This window comes from Puntigrus tetrazona, chromosome 7 (genome assembly GCF_018831695.1).
Source record: "Puntigrus tetrazona isolate hp1 chromosome 7, ASM1883169v1, whole genome shotgun sequence".
In the NCBI taxonomy this organism is placed as follows: Eukaryota; Metazoa; Chordata; class Actinopteri; order Cypriniformes; family Cyprinidae; genus Puntigrus; species Puntigrus tetrazona.
This window is the reverse complement of record NC_056705.1, coordinates 23,851,339-23,869,980: the sequence shown is the minus strand read 5'-3', so window position 1 is coordinate 23,869,980 and position 18,642 is coordinate 23,851,339. Positions and strand designations below refer to the sequence as shown.

General features: G+C 39.1%; 4 protein-coding genes across 6 annotated transcripts; 1 reads left to right on the top strand and 3 right to left on the bottom strand.

The window, feature by feature from the left end:
- Positions 1-38: 38 nt before the first annotated feature.
- Positions 39-6,160, bottom strand: garem (GRB2 associated, regulator of MAPK1). The gene is made up of 6 exons (XM_043244162.1): positions 5,804-6,160; positions 4,643-4,783; positions 3,855-3,985; positions 2,244-3,422; positions 1,342-1,511; positions 39-1,230 (listed from the first exon to the last, which is right to left on the bottom strand). The coding sequence occupies exons 1-6, from the start codon at positions 5,922-5,924 to the stop codon at positions 393-395; spliced, it is 2,580 nt and encodes an 859-aa protein (XP_043100097.1). The 5' UTR covers positions 5,925-6,160; the 3' UTR covers positions 39-392.
- Positions 6,161-7,051: 891 nt separating this feature from the next.
- Positions 7,052-11,536, top strand: ncf2 (neutrophil cytosolic factor 2). Its single transcript, XM_043244589.1, has 14 exons — positions 7,052-7,294; positions 7,463-7,545; positions 7,685-7,793; positions 7,993-8,127; positions 8,614-8,721; positions 8,834-8,893; positions 9,007-9,050; positions 9,195-9,336; positions 9,527-9,592; positions 9,922-10,023; positions 10,237-10,388; positions 10,472-10,583; positions 10,751-10,859; positions 10,954-11,536. Exons 1-14 carry the CDS (start codon positions 7,121-7,123, stop codon positions 11,037-11,039), a joined length of 1,482 nt encoding a protein of 493 aa, XP_043100524.1. The 5' UTR covers positions 7,052-7,120; the 3' UTR covers positions 11,040-11,536.
- Positions 11,216-14,694, bottom strand: dph2 (diphthamide biosynthesis 2). Of its 3 annotated transcripts, none has more exons than XM_043244587.1 (7): positions 14,573-14,694; positions 13,924-14,099; positions 13,723-13,835; positions 13,375-13,595; positions 12,152-12,832; positions 11,803-11,997; positions 11,216-11,680 (listed from the first exon to the last, which is right to left on the bottom strand). In XM_043244587.1, the coding sequence occupies exons 2-7, from the start codon at positions 14,074-14,076 to the stop codon at positions 11,523-11,525; spliced, it is 1,521 nt and encodes a 506-aa protein (XP_043100522.1). In that variant the 5' UTR covers positions 14,077-14,099; positions 14,573-14,694; the 3' UTR covers positions 11,216-11,522. The 3 variants fall into 3 exon arrangements, with proteins under 3 accessions (XP_043100522.1, XP_043100521.1, XP_043100523.1); XM_043244586.1 differs by having other exon boundaries at positions 14,548-14,647; XM_043244588.1 differs by lacking the exon at positions 14,573-14,694 and adding an exon at positions 14,178-14,532.
- A 23-nt stretch (positions 14,695-14,717) lies between these two features.
- On the bottom strand, positions 14,718-18,155 carry mcur1 (mitochondrial calcium uniporter regulator 1). The gene is made up of 9 exons (XM_043244590.1): positions 17,718-18,155; positions 17,458-17,577; positions 17,270-17,373; positions 16,877-16,978; positions 16,237-16,278; positions 16,018-16,089; positions 15,884-15,937; positions 15,677-15,791; positions 14,718-15,459 (listed from the first exon to the last, which is right to left on the bottom strand). Exons 1-9 carry the CDS (start codon positions 17,845-17,847, stop codon positions 15,404-15,406), a joined length of 795 nt encoding a protein of 264 aa, XP_043100525.1. The 5' UTR covers positions 17,848-18,155; the 3' UTR covers positions 14,718-15,403.
- Between the last annotated feature and the right edge of the window lie 487 nt (positions 18,156-18,642).

Genomic DNA, 18,642 nt, shown 5'->3' with positions numbered 1-18,642 from the left:
ATGGTAAAGCAAAAATGCAAGTAATAAAAACCACCTAATCAAGTAAATCGTCTTTATTGATCAACAACCAAAGAAACGTAGGCCACAGTTGGATTGGGTCAAAATATCTTCAGGTTTTTCAAAGGCTTTGGGTTTGAGCAAATAAAGTCTGTTGTGCAGGTACCGTAAGGTCAGAGAGATTACATAGAGATGGGTACAGGTTAATACACAAAGCAATTAATATATTTATATACATGTATATATTAAACAAAATGGCTATTAAAATCATTACAAGACTGTGCATAGCATTGAGATACAAAACTGTTTAACGCAATACTGAAGGCCAATATTTGCGGCTGCATCACTGCAGCACATTGCATGTGTTTGCTCTATGTTGGCTTGCTTGTTCAGCCTTACATTTTGGGCCTCCAGCCATTAATAAACTGCATGAGTTTCTTCACTTGAAGTTTGCTTAGCTTAAAGTCTTCTGACAGAATCTCCTCCGTTAGCTGTAGGAGCAAATTTCCATCAATTTTTTCTTGCACAAACAAAGAGACAACATCATCTGACATACCGATGAACCGGAGTGACTTAGAAACCTCCTCAATAGAGATACCTGATAGATTGCTCGGTGGCTGCCAAGATGCTGTAGCTACAGGATACGAAATTGAGAACACATCTGTAGTGCTGTGATGCGGTCGATCGAGCGAGCAGCTTTTGGACTCAAGTTCCAGGGCGTCCGCATCAGCTGTGGCCGTAGTAGCGCTATCCGTTTCTTTCTTTGTATCGTTACATTTAGGGGTTCTTGGAGGCAAGATAGGGCAGGACTGGTTTTGCTTAGTGTTACATTCCTCTGATTTGTCTCTGCACATTTCCATGGTGTAGCTGGTGGATTTGCTGCAGGACTGGGAACTCTGTTGAGCCTTGGAGGCCGCAGCACCCCCCTCACCATTCACTCGCCTGCTGAAGTCTAACAAACCTGAGGGACAAGCCTTAGGAGTACCAGGGGTCCTCTTCCGAGGATAACTAGAGTAACTCCGGCAGTGGAGTGATGGAAAGTCCTCACCTTTATACGAGTCTGCACCACAGAAATCGTTTGGCCAGGAAAGGCGGGAGAAAGAGGCATCGACCGAAGCACTGAGGCAAGGGAGAGGCTTGGAGCCTTCACTGTCTTCTGGTCTGGTCCAGTTGCAAGGGTAACATGCTTGGTTCTGATCATCAGATTCACTCGGAGACTCACCCTCTCCACCTCTATTGAGAGATGGAGAAGAGGGAAGGGAGAAGAGGATCGTTCAGTCATAAGTAGTGCAGTTCATATAAAACTTATGTCCATTTTGTAAATCAAAACAGGGCATAACTCACATGTTGTGTAAGCCAGATGAGTAATAGGATAGTGTTGGGCTTGGGGAGCGTGTGTCTGTCTGACGTGGCTTGGCAGGAGGGTATGGCACTGTGGCACTGCTTGAGCCTGCCTGCTTGGAGCTTCGTGGTGGAATCGGAGGAGCATTCAACAACCGGCACTCTTCCTTCACCTGTGTAGGTAACGAGAAATGGAAAAAAAAAAACCCTGAATGGCTCTAGAAATGTGAATATTACAATTACATTATTGGAGGAGTGAATGAACACAGATACAAATCTTTTGAGATGGGCTGTGTGATTTATCAAGCAGACCTTGAAAACATATGAAATGTAACCTTTGTTTCAACTTGGAAAATAATTAGACCTGTGTGATTGACTAACAGAGTACACAAATAAGTCACTATGTAGGCACAGAATAAACTTTGCCTTGTCTGAGTGGAAAGTCTTAAAATCATGGGGTTGGACAGGACAGGATAGGACAATGAATAAAGATGTCTACAAATGCTTAAATTTCAACTAAATATTCAGACTTCCCACTAGGGCAGTGGTTTTTACAATTGTTTATGTTTTACTAAATAGGGACTTTTAAAAATCACTTTGATTTCACTGATTAATATTTATTTTGTTAACCCTTTCGACAACCAAAAGAACAATTCAATCACATTTTGCAATAGTTTGGCAGAAATTTTACATCATTTAAATATGCTGATTTGGTGTGCAAGAAACATCAATGCTAAAAAGACTTATGCTTTTCTTTCAGGCTTCATTGATGAACAGGTATTTGAAATAGATTTTTCTTTTGTGAAAATCCATTACAATAAAATGCTTGCTTACTAGTTAACTTAATAGTGACTATTTGAAACAAATAGAAACATTTAAGGTTAATCAAGTATAAATGAACTCACAGCTTCAGACTTTGGAGGCACCGGAGGTGGAGGTAGATTGACATCTGCACCAAGCAGGGCGGTTGTGGGACCTGCTGTGGGGTATGGCAGTACAGTCGTGCAGCCAGAGACGGTCGAATTTCGGACCCCCTCAGTGTGGTCTAGCACAGATCCAGGGTTCTTAACATGATCCAACCAAAGCTCCTCATACGGCACATCTGGTTTCAAGGAGCCAGAAGAACTCTCCTGCAGCTCGGGGAATAGATAATCTGCATCCGGAACTTCTGCTGGCACACAATCTCCACATAAGCTAACGCAGCCCTGAAGATTCACCTCGCTGTTCCCATGCAGATTGTTTCCGTAAACGCAGACAGACAGGCGATGAAATGACTGCGTGAGCTCGTCTCGGGCTGAGCTTAAAGAACTTGGCAAATGCACGTGAGAGGGGCAGCCATTGCTTCCGCTGCTGTTGCAGATGGCGCTCCCACTTCCTGTTCCACCTGCGCTACTTTTTTTTGGGCTCTTGCCATCCTCAATCCAATCCACCCGCACGTCACGGACCGCCCTGGAGTAGTCGTCAATGTCGAACTGCTCCTGGCAGTAAGCAAACCAGCGGTGGACCACAGTCTCCAGCCAGGCTTCTCCTTGAAGCAGCCCTTCAGGCACCAGTAAACGTGGCAGTGCTGTGGACACGTGCAAGGGGAAGTGCACTGGCAGTATTTTGTTTGAACGTAACGCACAACACACCACCACTGTCTTGGTCTGGATGTTGACCAGCTTGTATCGGTGGCCTTCGCGGATCAAATGGAGGTCATGCGGATTACGTGGCGGGCTGCTGGGCACCATGACATTCACAGGTAACCTAGTCTTCTCCACAATTGTGCGAATAGTGTGTTCTCCTTCCTGCATTTGTAGCTCCAGCGGGGAGCAGGTACTGAAGCGACCGCGACACTGGAAAGGCAGGCTGATGCTCTCATTGGTGCGGTGATTCATGCAGATAAGACAGGGCATCTTTCCGCGGCCAAGTTTACTGATGGAGTTGAGCTTGCCAATGCGTTTGAAGATCGTGTTGAAGCGTGACTTTTCTCGCGATGTTTTGGCATAGAGGATCTCAGCCTGGCCCATTAGTGTCAGCTCATCCCCAGTGCTCAGCGTGATGTTGTACACTTCCGTGTCCTCGTTGGATTCTCCTGAGGCCATCTGGGAGAAAGACAACAGCAATTTGAACAGATCAAATAAAAAAGTAGTCTAACTCAGTGTTTCCCAACCCTATTCCTAGAGGCACGCTAACGCTAAACATTTTCCAAATTTTCCCTAATCAAACACACATGAATCAACTTTTTAGTAGAGACTCTAGGACCAGAAATGTATTGGTTAGATAAGGGAGATATCCAAAATGTGCACTGTTGGTGTGCCTCCAGGAACAGGATTGGGAAACACTGGTCTAGCTAATGCTAGTCTAACAGAAGACCTTTGACTGGTACAAATATTGAAATTGGGTCAAAGAATGTTGAATAGGTATTTCACATTACAAACACAATGCCTGAGAGCCACTCTGATAAAGGCATATTAGATTATGGCGATAAGATAAATTAGTGCAGGAGGTCTAAATCTGCAAGCACAAAACCAGACCTTGACATTGAAGGATATTTCCTCCATGACATAAACTCGCTCAGGGAATGCTTTGGCCACCTCCTCCACACTGTTGAAGTACTGCACCGGCTCCTTAATGTCCCTGTCCTGCTCCAGCAGCTTAAACTGGCCTGTAACAAACAACAAGCAGAGTAGTTGTCATGCTTTCATTATATATATATATATATATATATATATATATATATATATACACACACACACACACACACACACACACACAATACTTAATATAAAATATAAATTAAATATTATATATGTATATGTTATTCCGCCAAATCAGTGCAAAGGAAAGAAAGAAATGTATGGGGTTTTTTTTTCAATTTGGTAATGTTGAACAAATAAAATAACATTTTGCCTAAATGTCTAAAATGCTGCAACAGTAAAAGCAGCACATGAATTCAAAGGAAGTTATTTTTTCCTTAAGTGGCACACTGGACTCTATAGCCAGAGGAATGTCAATATGAAGAGACCATTTAGCTAATGAACTCCAACCTAAAAGCAGATGGGAATACAGCAGCACAGATCTTTGAGCTTTCAAAGATTTTCTTTGAGTTTTAATATATATATATATATATATATATATATATATATATATATATATATATATATATATATATATATATATATTTTTTTTTTTTTTTTTTTTTTTTTTTTTAATCTGTGAATCCTAGCAGAGTGGCTTCTTTCTTCTGCCTTCTTTTTTGAAAATAAATCAAGTGTTGGAAATGTTTCTAGGTACAGTACATGCAACAACTCAGTGGCCTTACCCTCATAATGGACAGGGATCTCGATTTTCGGTCCGATGACATAATGGCCCTCCTCTAGGCTATGGGCGGTAATTGTTGTCCATTGCCGACATGAATGAATCAAGAGGTAGTCATTTTCTCTCAGTCCTTCCACCGACTCCCCTGAGGCAAAACAGTATCACATCAGTATGGAACAGTAACCTTAATAGTGGGTGCTTTTGTAAGGATATATGAAAATAATACAATAGTGCAAGACAACAACATCACCATCTATACAGTAAATGGTGCTTTGGGATATAACTAACAGTCTACAATAAAACAGATTTGAAACAAAAAACGTGATGGACATAAATTTACATGCTGACAAAATACAGTATTTTAAGTAGAGCACTCACATACACTAATATGAGAGGTTTTGTGTGCCCTTTAACTGTTGTACCCAGTGCGTGCTCATAAGGGTTCAGTTAGAGAGTCTAATGATAGTGCCCCAGTTCCCATAATGATAATGATCTAGTTCCCCTGACATTATGACTTCCTCCATCTTTATGCACAGAGCTCGGCTCACACACTTAGAGCTTGCTCTTCAATCACTTTATAATAAAGCAGCGAATAACAAACAAGTCTGTTAAGCTCTCAGACAATATTACTGATTTAGGAATATAATTGATAGAGTATAAAGAGCCCCTCGACAAACTGTAAATATCCATGTACTTGTATGAGTTACTATCGAAAGTTTTAAATTTAAGGGGTTGCGGAGGTTGTCGTCTAGTTGGTGGGGGCGAAAACTGGTTTGTAATAATGATACACATTAAATATTATCAGGCCGATGTTTTGACTGTCTGGAATTTGTTATTTAACTCTCTGGCCTCTGGCTAATTTGCGTTAGCCTGCTAACACCTATGCTTCTCTTTTTTCGCGTTTTGTTTGGCTGTTTGGTCTGTAACTTCGTCCGACCGCCACAAAACGCATCACTCCTAGTGTCGACCGTGTAAGTTAAGTGAGTGAAGCCTTCTGTGCAGGTATCCGGCTCAATGTGTTCAGAGAGTGGAGGCTCGCGTTAGCTTAGCGCGCGAAGCGGCTAATTATTGGAATTCCGCAGGAGCGCGACCGCCCACGCGCAGCTGCTGCTGCCGCCTCACACAATAACAACACAACATCAGCACAACTCTGGACAAACCTTACCGCTGTCCAACTTCACAATCTGCGGTAGTCTGTAGGCACTAACAAGTCTATCCAAGGGCAGTGTCGTCGTACTCCATGTCACATCTTTCAAACTGTTGTACAGCATTGATCCAAGGTCCATGTTAGCTTGCTAACATCAGCACGTTAACCCACCGCCGCATGCATCTGTAGCGAAGAATGGCTCTTTCATGGAGAAAGATTCGTTGGATGTCCTTTTGTTTACTCAAAGGCAGTCGTGGATTGTAAGCGAAGCCATGTCTGCCGACTGTCTATTTACACTGACAGGAAATGCCATGAATCTCAAACCGTAGCGATCTCGGAGCTGGAGTGGCTATTTCCTCTTCCCAGTAGCTCCAGCGGTTGCTCAGGCAACCAGCGCCATAATGATTGTACCGTGTGTTTTAATTGAATTGTCATTTGTGACCCTGGACCGCAGAACAAGTCACAAGGGTCAATTATTATTCATTGAACATAATCTTTACTTAATATACTAATGTTTTTTGCATTAAAGTAAACATAAGTAATTTTGATTCAATGTATTGTTGGTTATTGCTACCACAAATATAGTCGCGCTATTTAAGACTAGTTTTGTGGTCCAGGGTCACATTCAACAAATAACGTAAATACAATTAAAATGTTTGAATCACTCCTAAATCTCTTTTTGAACCTCTGATTGTGGGTAGGACTGTAATACAAAAAAGTATTAAAAATAATAGTGCGCTTCTCTGAACTAGACTGAAATATCACAAACACAAAAGTGTCCTGTACTTATGGACATCATAGCATGCTGACAATTCCCGAAATTCAAGCTATCAAAGACAGACATTTAGGAAACTAATGAAAAGAAACTGAAACCAAGACATCCCAGTAGCTGTATACCATGTAAATATCTCTTATGGTAAATACTTACCCTTAATCAGAAAGTGATGTATATGCCTCCTCTATGGTATTTAGGAAAGGTTGTTGTTTTTTTGGGGCATTGAAGGGCCATGTAAATACATTAATTTGGCAGTCGTTTAGCAGCATGGTATATATGAGGGCACCATACATGTTTTTTTAAAACGCACAATCACGACACAACAACACTCCTTTTGTGAAAGACAGAACATGTGCTTAACATCTCCTGTGCCACCAAAAAACTGAACTGACTTCACTAGCAAGTGAGGACACATGACATGACTTGATCACTTCCTCTCTGTCAGAGCATGCATGGGCTGGGCTTGTTCTCTAAGAAAAAGTTTCAGACTGCTTCTGCTGGGCTCAAATCAGAGTAGAACGGCGTTCACTTGCTCATTGCTGATAGTATTCTGAGGGAGTATGTCATTCGTAAGCACTCTCCGTCAGTGGGATGAGGCCGTGGCTTGTGTGGAGCAAAGAGACCCAGCCACTGCTCTCAGGATATTTCTTGACATTGAGGAGAAAAGCTCTAAGATCTTCTTCAGCATTGGCTGTCTTTATTTGAACAACAGTGAGTTAGACGAAGCTGAAAAGGTAGAGTTACATTACAGATTTTGTGTTTTATGCTACTTAAGAAAACAGTTTAAATAAGGTATTTAATTTAGTTTTTTTCTATTTTTAATAAAGCTAGTGTCTGTAAAAAAAAAAGGAAGTAAAAGTGGTTTCACTCTTTATGGGGAATTTTATTTCTGTTACATGAAGGCTTTTGACAGAAGTATTGGCAAAGATGAGCATCTGGCCGTGGCCTTTTTTCAGAGAGGAATAACATTCTACAAAAAAGAAAGGTAAGGCCATCGATTAAACAATATTGTATGCCGTACTCTTAGAGGGAACTACAAAACACCACATGCCTTCTCTTCAGAAGAAATACATTGATACTGTTTATAATCTGTATATTGACAGCGTTCATAATTTTAACTTCAGGTTTGAAGAGTCTCTTCTGGATTTCCAGCAGGCATTTAAGCAGTTACGAGGAAATCAACTAATAGATTACAAACCTCTTGGGTTGAGATACAAACTGTATGCTTGTGAGGTAAGACTAGAGATGGGACATTTTATGTGTACAGAATTTTTTTTTTTTTTTATATGTTTTTGTTAACTATCATTGGTTTTATACTTAATAGTATACCTAATATACATAATAGTCGCACTGTGAGTGACTGATTATTTCCACTTGATGATTTATGTCAGTGTTATTCTCTGATATGCTATTTTTGTCATATGCAATTTAGGTGCTGCACAACGTAGCACTAGTGCAGGCTCAGTTGGGAAAATGGGACAAGGCTCAAGAAAACCTTCTTACTGCTCTAAGTTTGAGGGCAGACGCCAAGTTTAGCCATATCGACCATGCTCTGGATGCCATACTGGTATGTAACAGCTAAAAGTGTTATAACATAGTTATCAGTCCTGCAGTTTTAAGCACCAGACAGTTTTTGCATTTATATAAAGCCAGATCTTAAGTTTGTTTTGAGTATTGTTAGTTTCTGAGGCAACAGAATCTAAGCACATTATCTTATATAAATCGTTTTTTGTAACCGTTTTCCTAATTAGAAATTAGTGAAGTTAGGTGTTGCATAATCACTGCTTCTGGGTAGGTTTTTTGGGAAGTTGTGTAAGCTGTAGGAGGTACAAAATTCACAAGACAGATGGCTTTTAATCATCCTTCTACTTGTGATATTCTTTGTTCAATGACAAATTAATTAGGATACCCTCATTTAAACAATCAGCGAATAAACAAATAAAACAAATTTTAACTCAATACATTAATGAGCATAGTGCAAAACAAAGAAACAAAAAGTGGTTTCCTGATGCATTGTTTTAAAATGGAAAAACACTGTGCTTTCCTCTTTCAGAAGCAGAAGCTCTTTCCTTTGGTGGAGATGCGAGCTGGGCTGCTGTTCAAACCCAATAAGCACTATGTGGCAGAGCTGGAGAAAAGAGACTATCTTGGAAAAGCCAAGGTATCCCTATTATCACATCAGTACAGTGCAGTGCTATCCAAGATATCCATTTTCTATTTGGCCAGTAAATCAGACAAACTGATAAAGATTAGTGTTTTGTTTGTGTTCATAGGTTGTGTCTTCTATTATACCTTCAGATGAGTTTTCTGGGTTTGCCCCACTTCAACCTCAAGTAAGTTGTTAAGTTGAGTCATACTATTAATTGTAAGATACACATTTAATGTATATGCTCATAACTGTTATTTAATCACCACGGGTCATTTCTTTCTTTTTTTGAATTCTTAGGTTGACAGTGTTCCATCTACACCAAATGTCCCAGAAGTACTAAGGTTCGTTTAAGGTCATGGACATGGAAAACAATATTTAATTCATCTTAACTTCTATCTAAAGCTTAAATATGTTTGCAACTTATGGAGTTTTTGTATTGTTTTGTTCTCTTTAGTTTACATAAATGTAAATGTTATAATCATCAGGGTATTTGAAGGTGAGCCACACACTGTTCTCTATGAGTTTTACCCTGAGACCAAAGAGGAGCTGGCTGTGTTGCCTGGCAACATTGTCTTTGTTCTTCAGAAAGGAGCTGACAACTGGGCATCTGTTATTTTCAATGAGAAGGTATATTTTTGCTAAAATCATAAAGTACAATGAGAATAAAAAAAACACTTCCAACACTTCTGAGTGCAGGCATTCACTGTCAATAAAACACACCAACTGTCTGATACTAATGCAATTAACATATGTTTACAGTACAGAGAATAATCCTCTATTGTCTGTTTTTTTGTTTTTTTTGTTCGCTTATTTTCAGCGGGGTCTTGTACCTTATAACTTCCTCGAACCCTTGGATATTACAATGACATCAAAACCAATGCAGGTACAATGCAGCTGTATATTGAACAAATATTCTCTAAAGTATTTCAAACAACAACAGGAACACAGTAACAAATTGAATACTTATCATACTATGCGCTTTTGATGACTTCAAGTGCACCTGGGAAAGTCCTCCGAGTCAGGCATTTATCATTTTTATAACACGGATGTAGCGTAAGCAAACATGATAACCCATTTTCTATCACTTACAATAAAATGATTTTGTTACATAAAGCAAACCATGTAAGTCGAGTGATTTATTTTTAGATAATTGTAACATTTTAACTATATTTTTGTGTCCTACATTAAGAAATGTCATACCTGACCTTATAGATTGAACCATTAAATGAAAATGATGATATACCAGCTCCACCAAGAAGAGCACCGCCCAGCAGACCAGTGGGTACAGAAGCAATGAAGACTGTGAAGGCAGAGGTTCAGTATTCCCTACATACTCATGATATAATCACAGTTTATTAACAGTAAATGGATATCAGCTAACATAGTTATGACACAGTACACAGTGCTTACATAAGGTATTGAAAGGCCAGCTTCTATTAGATGCAGCCTCATTATGTTTATGGTATCATGAACATATTGATTATTATTAATAAGATTATTTCTCAAACTCTGCTTTATTGTTCACAGACTAACAGCATTAGGGAGTTCTCAGGCTGCATTGTGAAAGTGCACTTTCAGTTCACCATAGCAGTCAGGATTGCACATAGACAATCATATGGAGTCATTCTTCAGATGATAAGCTCTAAACTTAAGCTGCCTGCATCAACGTTAACGTTATGGTAACTATGCCAATTATTATATTCACAGCACTGCACCGAAACATTTCTGGAGAGTTTAAAAAAGGTTTTAATGTACGTTTTAGTTATGCCAAGGAAGGTGTTGATGGAAGAGTGAATCTTGAGGACTCTGAAATGGAGGCTGTGTGGAATAGCGTGAAGGACAACCGTCTTACGCTGTGGTGTTCAGTGATGGAGGTAACGTACAACAGAGCCTGACTCTTTGATTGAAATAACAGTATAATACAGCTTACTGTATGCTACACTTAAAAGTCATTAAAACAAAACATACTGCTGTCCAGCTTCACCAGTAGCCTAACCACAAAATGTATTTTCTGGCACTTCCCAAAACTGCTGTTTGAAAGGGTAAAAGTGTGCCACATGAGAAAGTGGTGGCTCTGTACTCCTATGACTCTTCTACCCCTGAAGACCTGGATTTCAAAGAGGGAAACGTCATCACCATTCTCTCCAAAGGTAGAAAACTGATACTTGTCATTTATTTATGTGGGCATAAAATTCAGTAAAAACTATCAAGACAATCTTGAAATGATTTTTGTTTGCTTTTCAGTAAATGATGAGTGGCTTGAGGGTCAATGCAACGGGAAGATTGGCATATTCCCATCGTCCTTTGTTAAAGGATTTAATGGGGATTAGCGCTGTGAATAAACAGTTCATCCAACAGTTACCAATGTGTTCATTTGATCATTTGGGAGAAACCGGCTGTATTTTAGGGACTTTTTGATATTAATTTAGTCAAACTCGTGCCAGAGCTTGCTGCTTCATTATCCCATTTTGGTTGTACAATAGTCTTTCCACATACTGAAGTCACATTTTTGATTAAATCAGAAAAATTATTTTATTCTGTTTGAATATAAAGACACAAGACAACGTTGAATCACTTTTGACACAATATACATTTCTCTTGTTTGCTTTCTAATTTACAACAACGTAACATTCTCATATTTAACAATATTAAATTACCTTTCTTAATTTTTGACCAGTAGCAGAAGGAAGTCACCAAAGATATTCTGTATTATAACAGACAGTTACATACTTTTCAATTTATTAATGCAGTTCAAATGCTGTGAGTGTGAAAGTAGTTCTTTGATGATTTCTTATGATCCGATAATAAATGACTTATGAATTTTGAAGAGGTGTTGAAGCGTCTTTATTTCCCGCACCCTCCTCCTCATAAGCGATGGCAATGCCTCTCCGTCCTTCCACAGCTTTTACCACTGGCGTCTGCCCCAGTTTGGGCTCCAATCCCTGCCAACTACGACCAGACAAAAATGATGCTGCAAAACAAAAAGATCATGATTATATTCTACATTTGCATGAATTAGATTTATCCATTTCAAGCCACCAATTTGAAATTTACTACAGCAACTACAGTTTAGTATGGCCTCAGACTCTATACCTGCTGTGTTTGTGTTGGCCACAGTGAGAGTCTGATTTCTCGGGACGAGTGAAGAAGACTCTGATGTGCCGTTTATGATCTCCAGTGAGGTGGTAGAACATGTTCGCAGAGCTCCAGTGATTAGAGAGACATCTGTGGTCTCTTCCTCAATGGCAGACGGGTCTCGTTCAGGGAATCCCACATGACTGCGTCCACCTATAATATATGTTTCCTATTAGATACTTAGAACATGGGCATATTTTCATATTTTGTATGGTTCTTAGTATAAATATATAAAATGACAATATCAAAATCAAAGCACTTTTTAGGGGCCTGTGGAATGATTTGTTGAAATGAGTAAACGACGTACCAGGCAGTAAATCTCTGAAGTCTGTGACGTATTCTCCGGTCCACTCTCTGTGCTTATTGCATGCCAACTCCATCTCAAAGGGAGTCACCACAGGTCTGTAGAATTCACTCGAATTCAGCAGTGAGTTCTCAGGACAGGCAACTAACACGTAAACGTCAATTTCTAAGAAGTTAGCGAGCTTGGGAACATTGATCTTTCCCATTGCAAACATGTAGCTCTTCTTGCCCGCTTTGTGAATAATGTCTTTTAGCTGCTCTATGATGGTGAGATAGTTAGAGACACCCAGGGTGCCCACCAAAATGCCCACCACCCCGGCATCTTTGGCCCGCTCGATGGCATAATAACGTTTCATCAGTGCCTTGTTGATCTGAACCGATTCCACTCGTCCTGTGTGTGTTTCTGGATTGAATGAGCTGAAGGCACACTGGTTCCAAGTCATCATGAAGTTTGTAAGAGTCAAGCCTTCCTGGCCAATGTAAAACATACTGTAATTATTGACACTCTGCCCTGCTTTCACACTAAACTCTCTGCCAAATTTAAAAATGTCTCTATCCTGTGAATTTCTGTGATCAATGTCCACACAGCTGTCTTCTATAAGCTCAGCACCACAAGAATGATCTGTTTTTAGAAGGGAGACCACAACATTGGGGTAGATATCATGCAAAAGTGTCCTGAGATCACCTGAAGAGAGATGAAATATAAAAACGTTCATGTACACATTCACAAAATGTAACATTATTAAATATTACCATAGACCAGGCTTTCTCAACCCTGGTCCTCGAGAGCCACAGCCCTGCAAACTGTCCTCCATTCCTCATCAAACACACCTGAACCAGCTAACCAAGCTGTTCGGTATTACTAGTAAGTTACAGCAAGGTGAGTTTGATCAAGGTTGGAACAAAACTCTGCAGGACAGTAGCCCTCCAGGCCCAAGGTTGACAACCCCTGCCATAGACTTAAAAGAAGAGTTCGCCCAAGAATGAAAATGATGTAATCATTTACTCACCCTTGAGTAGTTTGTAACCAGGCTGTTTTGGGTCACCATTGACTTAGTAGTAGGAAAAAAATTATTGGTGGCCCAAAACAGCCTGGTTACAAAGTTTCTTCAAAACATCTTCCTTTGTGAACCAAGAAATTCATACAGATTTGAAACTTCAAGGGTAAGTAAATGATGACAGAATATTCATTTTTGGGTGAACTATTCCTTTAACAGTAACACTTACCTATAGCGTGTGAATAGGTCACATCATACAGTACAATGACATGACTTTGGTGGTCAGGGTAAAGCTCTTTAAAGGCTACAGCACACTGCTGGACATCAATGGGCCTCTTCCCAAACACATATAGTAGGGGTAGTCTTCTGTGTGGGCTGAGGCAAGACGGCCCATAATGCACTATACAGTCTGCTCTCACATGTTCTGCTGCTACCTCATCCACACAACAGCTGAAAATAACAATCAGATAAACAGAAGGCTGAGTTCTGGTAGTGCAGCCACACAAAACAACCTAAGTCACTCTGAATGAAGACATCTACGAAAATGTAGTATGATGTACACTAAAACAGTTCTTACCTGCCGTAGGACGTATCTCCTAAAATGAATGTCTTGGCTTGTGTTTCCTTCTCTATTTCGACAGAGACCCGGACAGCATCAGGCAGGAGTTCATCTGGAAACTGTAAGGCTACCTGTGATAAAAACAGATGCCCTAAGTAGATCAGTTAGACACTTGGACGGAGTAAACAAGACAGAAGACTTCTTAAGATGTTGTCTTGCCTTCTTGAATTGATTACTAGTGATAAATTGACAGGTCTCAGCTATCTGATAGAGCTGCAGCAGATTCCCAGCATGGCTGGCCGTCCTGATGGAGGACACACTGACGGTGCGCTGAAGAACTGCCTCACTGCTGCTACTGAAGGCATCTGTCATCTTCTGGCAGGAGTACTCTGGGTCTAAAAACAATCAGTGTTATAATCAAGCAATGAGCAGTGATCCATTCTTCATAGTACTACAGGAAACATCTCACATACCAAAGCAATTATTCTGCCCCACAACAGCACACAATCTTATATTTCACTTTTATCCAACAATTAAAGTGGCTCAGAGCTGACATTAAAGTTCCGGAATATTGACAGGCTTTCATATAAGTGAATCACATTTTCATTAAAAGAAACAACTGTTGTGTCTTTCTAGTCTGAGGACTAGATTAGTTTTAACTGCAGTTAACAGGATCATTTTAACACATGACAAAAAATGTTGTGAATCCAGCCGGGAGTTGCTGTCGGTACATACAAGCAGCTAAAATTAGCTGACCGATGGATAAATTAATCTCCTATATAATGTTAATATGCGTGCAGGCAAAGTACATTTTATAATTAACCACAACAAAATGGAACATACCAAAACACAGAAACACAGTACATACTAGTTTCCACGTGAGCTTAGGGAGCGCTGCACGCTCTTCTTCATCGTTCAAGCCCTTCTGACCTGTCTTCATCATTCTGCCCTCTAGTGTCCTGGAGAGACTGTAACTTCATGCATTTAACCTCACAAACGTGTATAAACGTCTCAATAATTCAAGATGTTTTATTAACCAGAATAACTGTGACTTACAATGAATCAGAAACATATTACAATTAAAATATTGTACACTTTTTTTTGTACATCTTGTGCGTTTAGTTCCCATCTCTCAAGTTTTCAACATGAATTGAAATCAATTTGACAAATACATGTACTATATTCCTTAAATTTTTACCAAAACAACGCAAGGCACTTCAACGTACATCATACACCAGCTTGTTAGAGCTTTGTCACAGGTAGCTGTGCCAATATTCAGTACAACAGCACTATTCATTGTCACATTATTTGTATAAGTAGTGTATTTAAACGGCATCATTACATCACACCTAAAAATGGGACATTATCTGGTGCAAACAAACAAATGCAAAATTAATAAGAACTGCCTATGTGTTTCCGTTGATTTGTAACATATCTTGCAGCTTCTTTGGCATATTTGTGTACTGTATTATCTTGGTATTCATTCATCTGTTGACATTGGTTTTAATGAGTATAAACATCATAAGCTAATGCAAGATGTAGCATTTTGTAGGTACTATGTATGTAAAAGTGGTTTATTCTTCTTAACAGATCTTGATACAATATTGCAGGAATGGACCTTTATGAATACCACAGTTCTCCTTATAAAAGAAGGCTGATGTGAAGTTTTTTTTTTAGGAAGAACAAAGTCTGTTGATGTTTACATCCATATCCGAAAGAACCCAAGTATGACTGTGAGACACGTGAACACTGAACCTAGAAGAATGACAAAAAATAAATGCTCTTTAATGACATCCTGTGGCTGTGGGTAAAATATATTTACTGACACCAATGGTTGAAAAAACCTGAAACTTCAATTTTAATTACTTAAGTGTTCAAACAAGTAATATTAACACATATATATATATATATATATATATATATATATATATATATATATATATATATATAGATAAGATAAAAAAGAATTTACCTGCCAGATATTTGATCGTATCCAGTTTATGTGATTCCAGCATAGTCTTGAGGCCCGCCACTTCTGTGTCGATTTTCATGTTAGTCTGTGTCAAGTGACGATCCTGCTCAGAATGCTAAGAAAGAAAATACAGTTTAAAAAGTTTCATACAAGAAGAAATGAAAAAATCAAGAAGACATTATTGTCCTAAATACTGGCGTGTCTCACCATTTCCATCAGTTCATTCCTGGTCTCAATAAGCGTCCTGTTAAAGTCGGCTGTCTGTGTCGAGAGCAAAAATCTTAATTAAAGTTTCTCAATCTTCAGTGACTAAATCTTTTGACTAAAGAGACTGTACTTACCAACTTCTTCACACGACTTTTTTCCACATTTAAATCCAAGATGGCATCTACACGCCTTTTGTTTATCATATCCTGCGGCATAAAACAAAATAAAAAACTACAATGACTTCACGCATAGTAAAGATGTACGTGTAGGGCTTATGCATGCCTCTTTGACAAACTCTGAATAACAAAGCAAAACTTTTTCTCTTTACAAATAATTTTTTTTAATCTACTTACAGTGAGTTGTATTCTAAGCTGCGATAGCTCAATCTTGATTTTCTGTAAAAGAATTAAGATACAGTACATCATTAGGTGAATGCTGTTAAAAAGTCAATTCAAAGCAATTGGCAAGATTTTATTTCACAGCTATTATATTTATTTGAATTCAGCAAGATAATATACAAGCTGCAGAAAGAAAGACTTCTAAATATATGCATTACAATTGAAAAGTAGTGTTTTGTTCTTTAATCATTTTAATGAGCAGGGATGCATTAAATTGTTCAAAACGTGTTAAATGCATATAAATGGTGTTATTTTAAAGTTTATATACACCAAAGAATCCTGAACAATTGCAGCAAAGATGCTTGTTTTCAACATTGATAATACGATCATCATATCCGAATGATTTCTGAAGGATCACGTGACACTGAAGACTGGGTTAATGAAAATTCATCTTTGCAAAGCCAAAAATAAGTTAAAAAATGACATTTGTAAAAATACATCTACGTTTGAGCAAAGAAATGCAGTCTTCATGAGCACGAGACCTCTTTAAAAACTGAACCTAACCTTTAACGGCCGTGTGCAAACCACACTGAATACAGCAGTGGAGTGGGTGACGATGATGATGATGATGATAGAGCACACAACACAACCTCACCTCATTCTCTGCTAGCAATTCTGAGAACTCACTCTTCTCCAGAATGATCATGTCCTTTTTTACAGCAGCAATATGAGACATCACTTTCTGGAGCATGATTTCCTGTAAAATCAAACTAGTTAAGTAGAGCAACTGACCTCTCTGACCTGGGCTGTGATATGAGGGAAGTTGTATAGACAACAAAGTCATTTTAATGTGTACAATAAAAACATCACACCATAATCAACTTTGGTAATTGTTTGCCCACCACAAGCCTGACAGCCATTTACACTACAAATGATATATCAAAGGTTGAATATACCAACTAACACCTCACGTCAGCTAAATCAATGAGTCTTAGCCACAGGTCATGGTTCACTCAAACAATCAGAACATGGACGATAAAAATCTCACCTGCTGCGTTTTGGTAGCCATGTCACCGTACATAATGTCCATGTTTGAATTTGTGATATTTACCATCATATTGACAATGACCTCGGCCTGCTGAGTGATGAAACCTGAAAGGACACGCAGAACATTTCGATGAATTACTGAATTGGACTTAGCCAGGACGTTTCAGAAACACAGACAACAAATCGTACCGTTTTTCTCAAGCAGCTGAACCGTTGCATGAGTATCAAAGAATAACTTCCTATTGCCAGACTTGGTTATGTCTGATTTTTTCATGTCATACTGTAGAGTTTTAACTGAGGTGCTCAACTCTGAAACAAAGACAAGAGGGAACAATTAGTGAGAATATGCAAATCATGGAGAACTGATCAATAGTCAACGAATACAAAATATCAAGCCTAGGCGTAAGCATCTCTTCTAACAGCAAAACCAAACGTATCTGCACACATACCTCTGACCAAGATGCGTGAACCTCTCGAAAGCCGAACGGACTCCGTGTCGGACCTTAAATAATCAGTCCTTATTCCCTTAAATGTATTTCTAATCGCCGAGATTAGATGTCTGCTACGTGCAGACCTCATTCTGCTGAAAATAAGCACTTTTTTTGTAAATACACTACAAAATATCTAGATGACTTTAAAATGTAGCGGGATCAGAGCGCGGGACCTGACGTGACCGCATGATCTTGCTTTTCTCCTCCGCGTCCGTCCCCTGAAGTCATTACATACAACAGAGCTTCTTAAATTCCTTGAACTACTCAAAAGAACTGCACATAACTGAAACCGCAACGCCTTTGTCTGTTGTAGTGTGAGGAAACTCTATAAAGGTCTTTCTCCAAGTGTGACAGACCTACCTCTGTCAAACTTCCTGTAACAGAGCGAGTAAACAATGACGTCTGACGTACACATGATGGCTTTTAAAACAAACCGTACGTACGTCCTCGACGTAAGCACGTCATCAAGTTTACGAAGGAGCTAACTTTTCTGAGTATAAAAGAGTGCCTCAAATGATTAAAAACTACAAATGGAAAGTGAAGAGAGGTGCTTCAGAGGATGTTTATTGTCAACCTCAGGAGGTCAAATGAAATATTGTTTACAATATTGTTGACACTGTTTCCAAAATACAGCATAATCCCGATTTTGTGTGTGTATATCCCCACAAGGATAGTAAAACCTGGCATTTTTGACATTTTGACAACGCAGACCGTTTCCCGACGTAGAAAAAATATATAACAAATAGTAAATGATTCTTGTCTAAAAGTGTAAGAATGCAAAGTTTTTTTTTCTGTAAGGGGCAGGTTTAGGTTTTGGGAATAGCCCCAAGAATTCATGACACAAATGTGTGTGTGTGTGTGTGTGTGTGTGTGTGTGTGTGTG

What these genes read in the sequence shown, in the direction of transcription:
- dph2 (XM_043244586.1), bottom strand. Translation starts at nt 14,647, where the DNA reads ATGATGAAGACAGGTCAGAAGGGCTTGAACGATGAAGAAGAGCGTGCA. An exon ending in TACTGTGTTTCTGTGTTTTG is followed by an intron (nt 14,100 to 14,547) that starts GTATGTTCCATT and finishes GATTGTTTTTAG; the next exon opens with ACCCAGAGTACTCCTGCCAG. An exon ending in GACCTATTCACACGCTATAG is followed by an intron (nt 12,833 to 13,374) that starts GTAAGTGTTACT and finishes ATCTCTCTTCAG; the next exon opens with GTGATCTCAGGACACTTTTG.
- mcur1 (XM_043244590.1), bottom strand. Translation starts at nt 17,847, where the DNA reads ATGAGGTCTGCACGTAGCAGACATCTAATCTCGGCGATTAGAAATACA. An exon ending in TTCACGCATCTTGGTCAGAG is followed by an intron (nt 17,578 to 17,717) that starts GTATGTGTGCAG and finishes TCTTTGTTTCAG; the next exon opens with AGTTGAGCACCTCAGTTAAA. An exon ending in AGCTTAGAATACAACTCACT is followed by an intron (nt 16,090 to 16,236) that starts GTAAGTAGATTA and finishes TTTATGCCGCAG; the next exon opens with GATATGATAAACAAAAGGCG.
- garem (XM_043244162.1), bottom strand. Translation starts at nt 5,924, where the DNA reads ATGGACCTTGGATCAATGCTGTACAACAGTTTGAAAGATGTGACATGG. An exon ending in GATCCCTGTCCATTATGAGG is followed by an intron (nt 3,986 to 4,642) that starts GTAAGGCCACTG and finishes TGTTTGTTACAG; the next exon opens with GCCAGTTTAAGCTGCTGGAG. An exon ending in TGCCTCCAAAGTCTGAAGCT is followed by an intron (nt 1,512 to 2,243) that starts GTGAGTTCATTT and finishes TTACCTACACAG; the next exon opens with GTGAAGGAAGAGTGCCGGTT.
- ncf2 (XM_043244589.1), top strand. Translation starts at nt 7,121, where the DNA reads ATGTCATTCGTAAGCACTCTCCGTCAGTGGGATGAGGCCGTGGCTTGT. An exon ending in ACAAACTGTATGCTTGTGAG is followed by an intron (nt 7,794 to 7,992) that starts GTAAGACTAGAG and finishes TATGCAATTTAG; the next exon opens with GTGCTGCACAACGTAGCACT. An exon ending in ACTATCTTGGAAAAGCCAAG is followed by an intron (nt 8,722 to 8,833) that starts GTATCCCTATTA and finishes TTGTGTTCATAG; the next exon opens with GTTGTGTCTTCTATTATACC.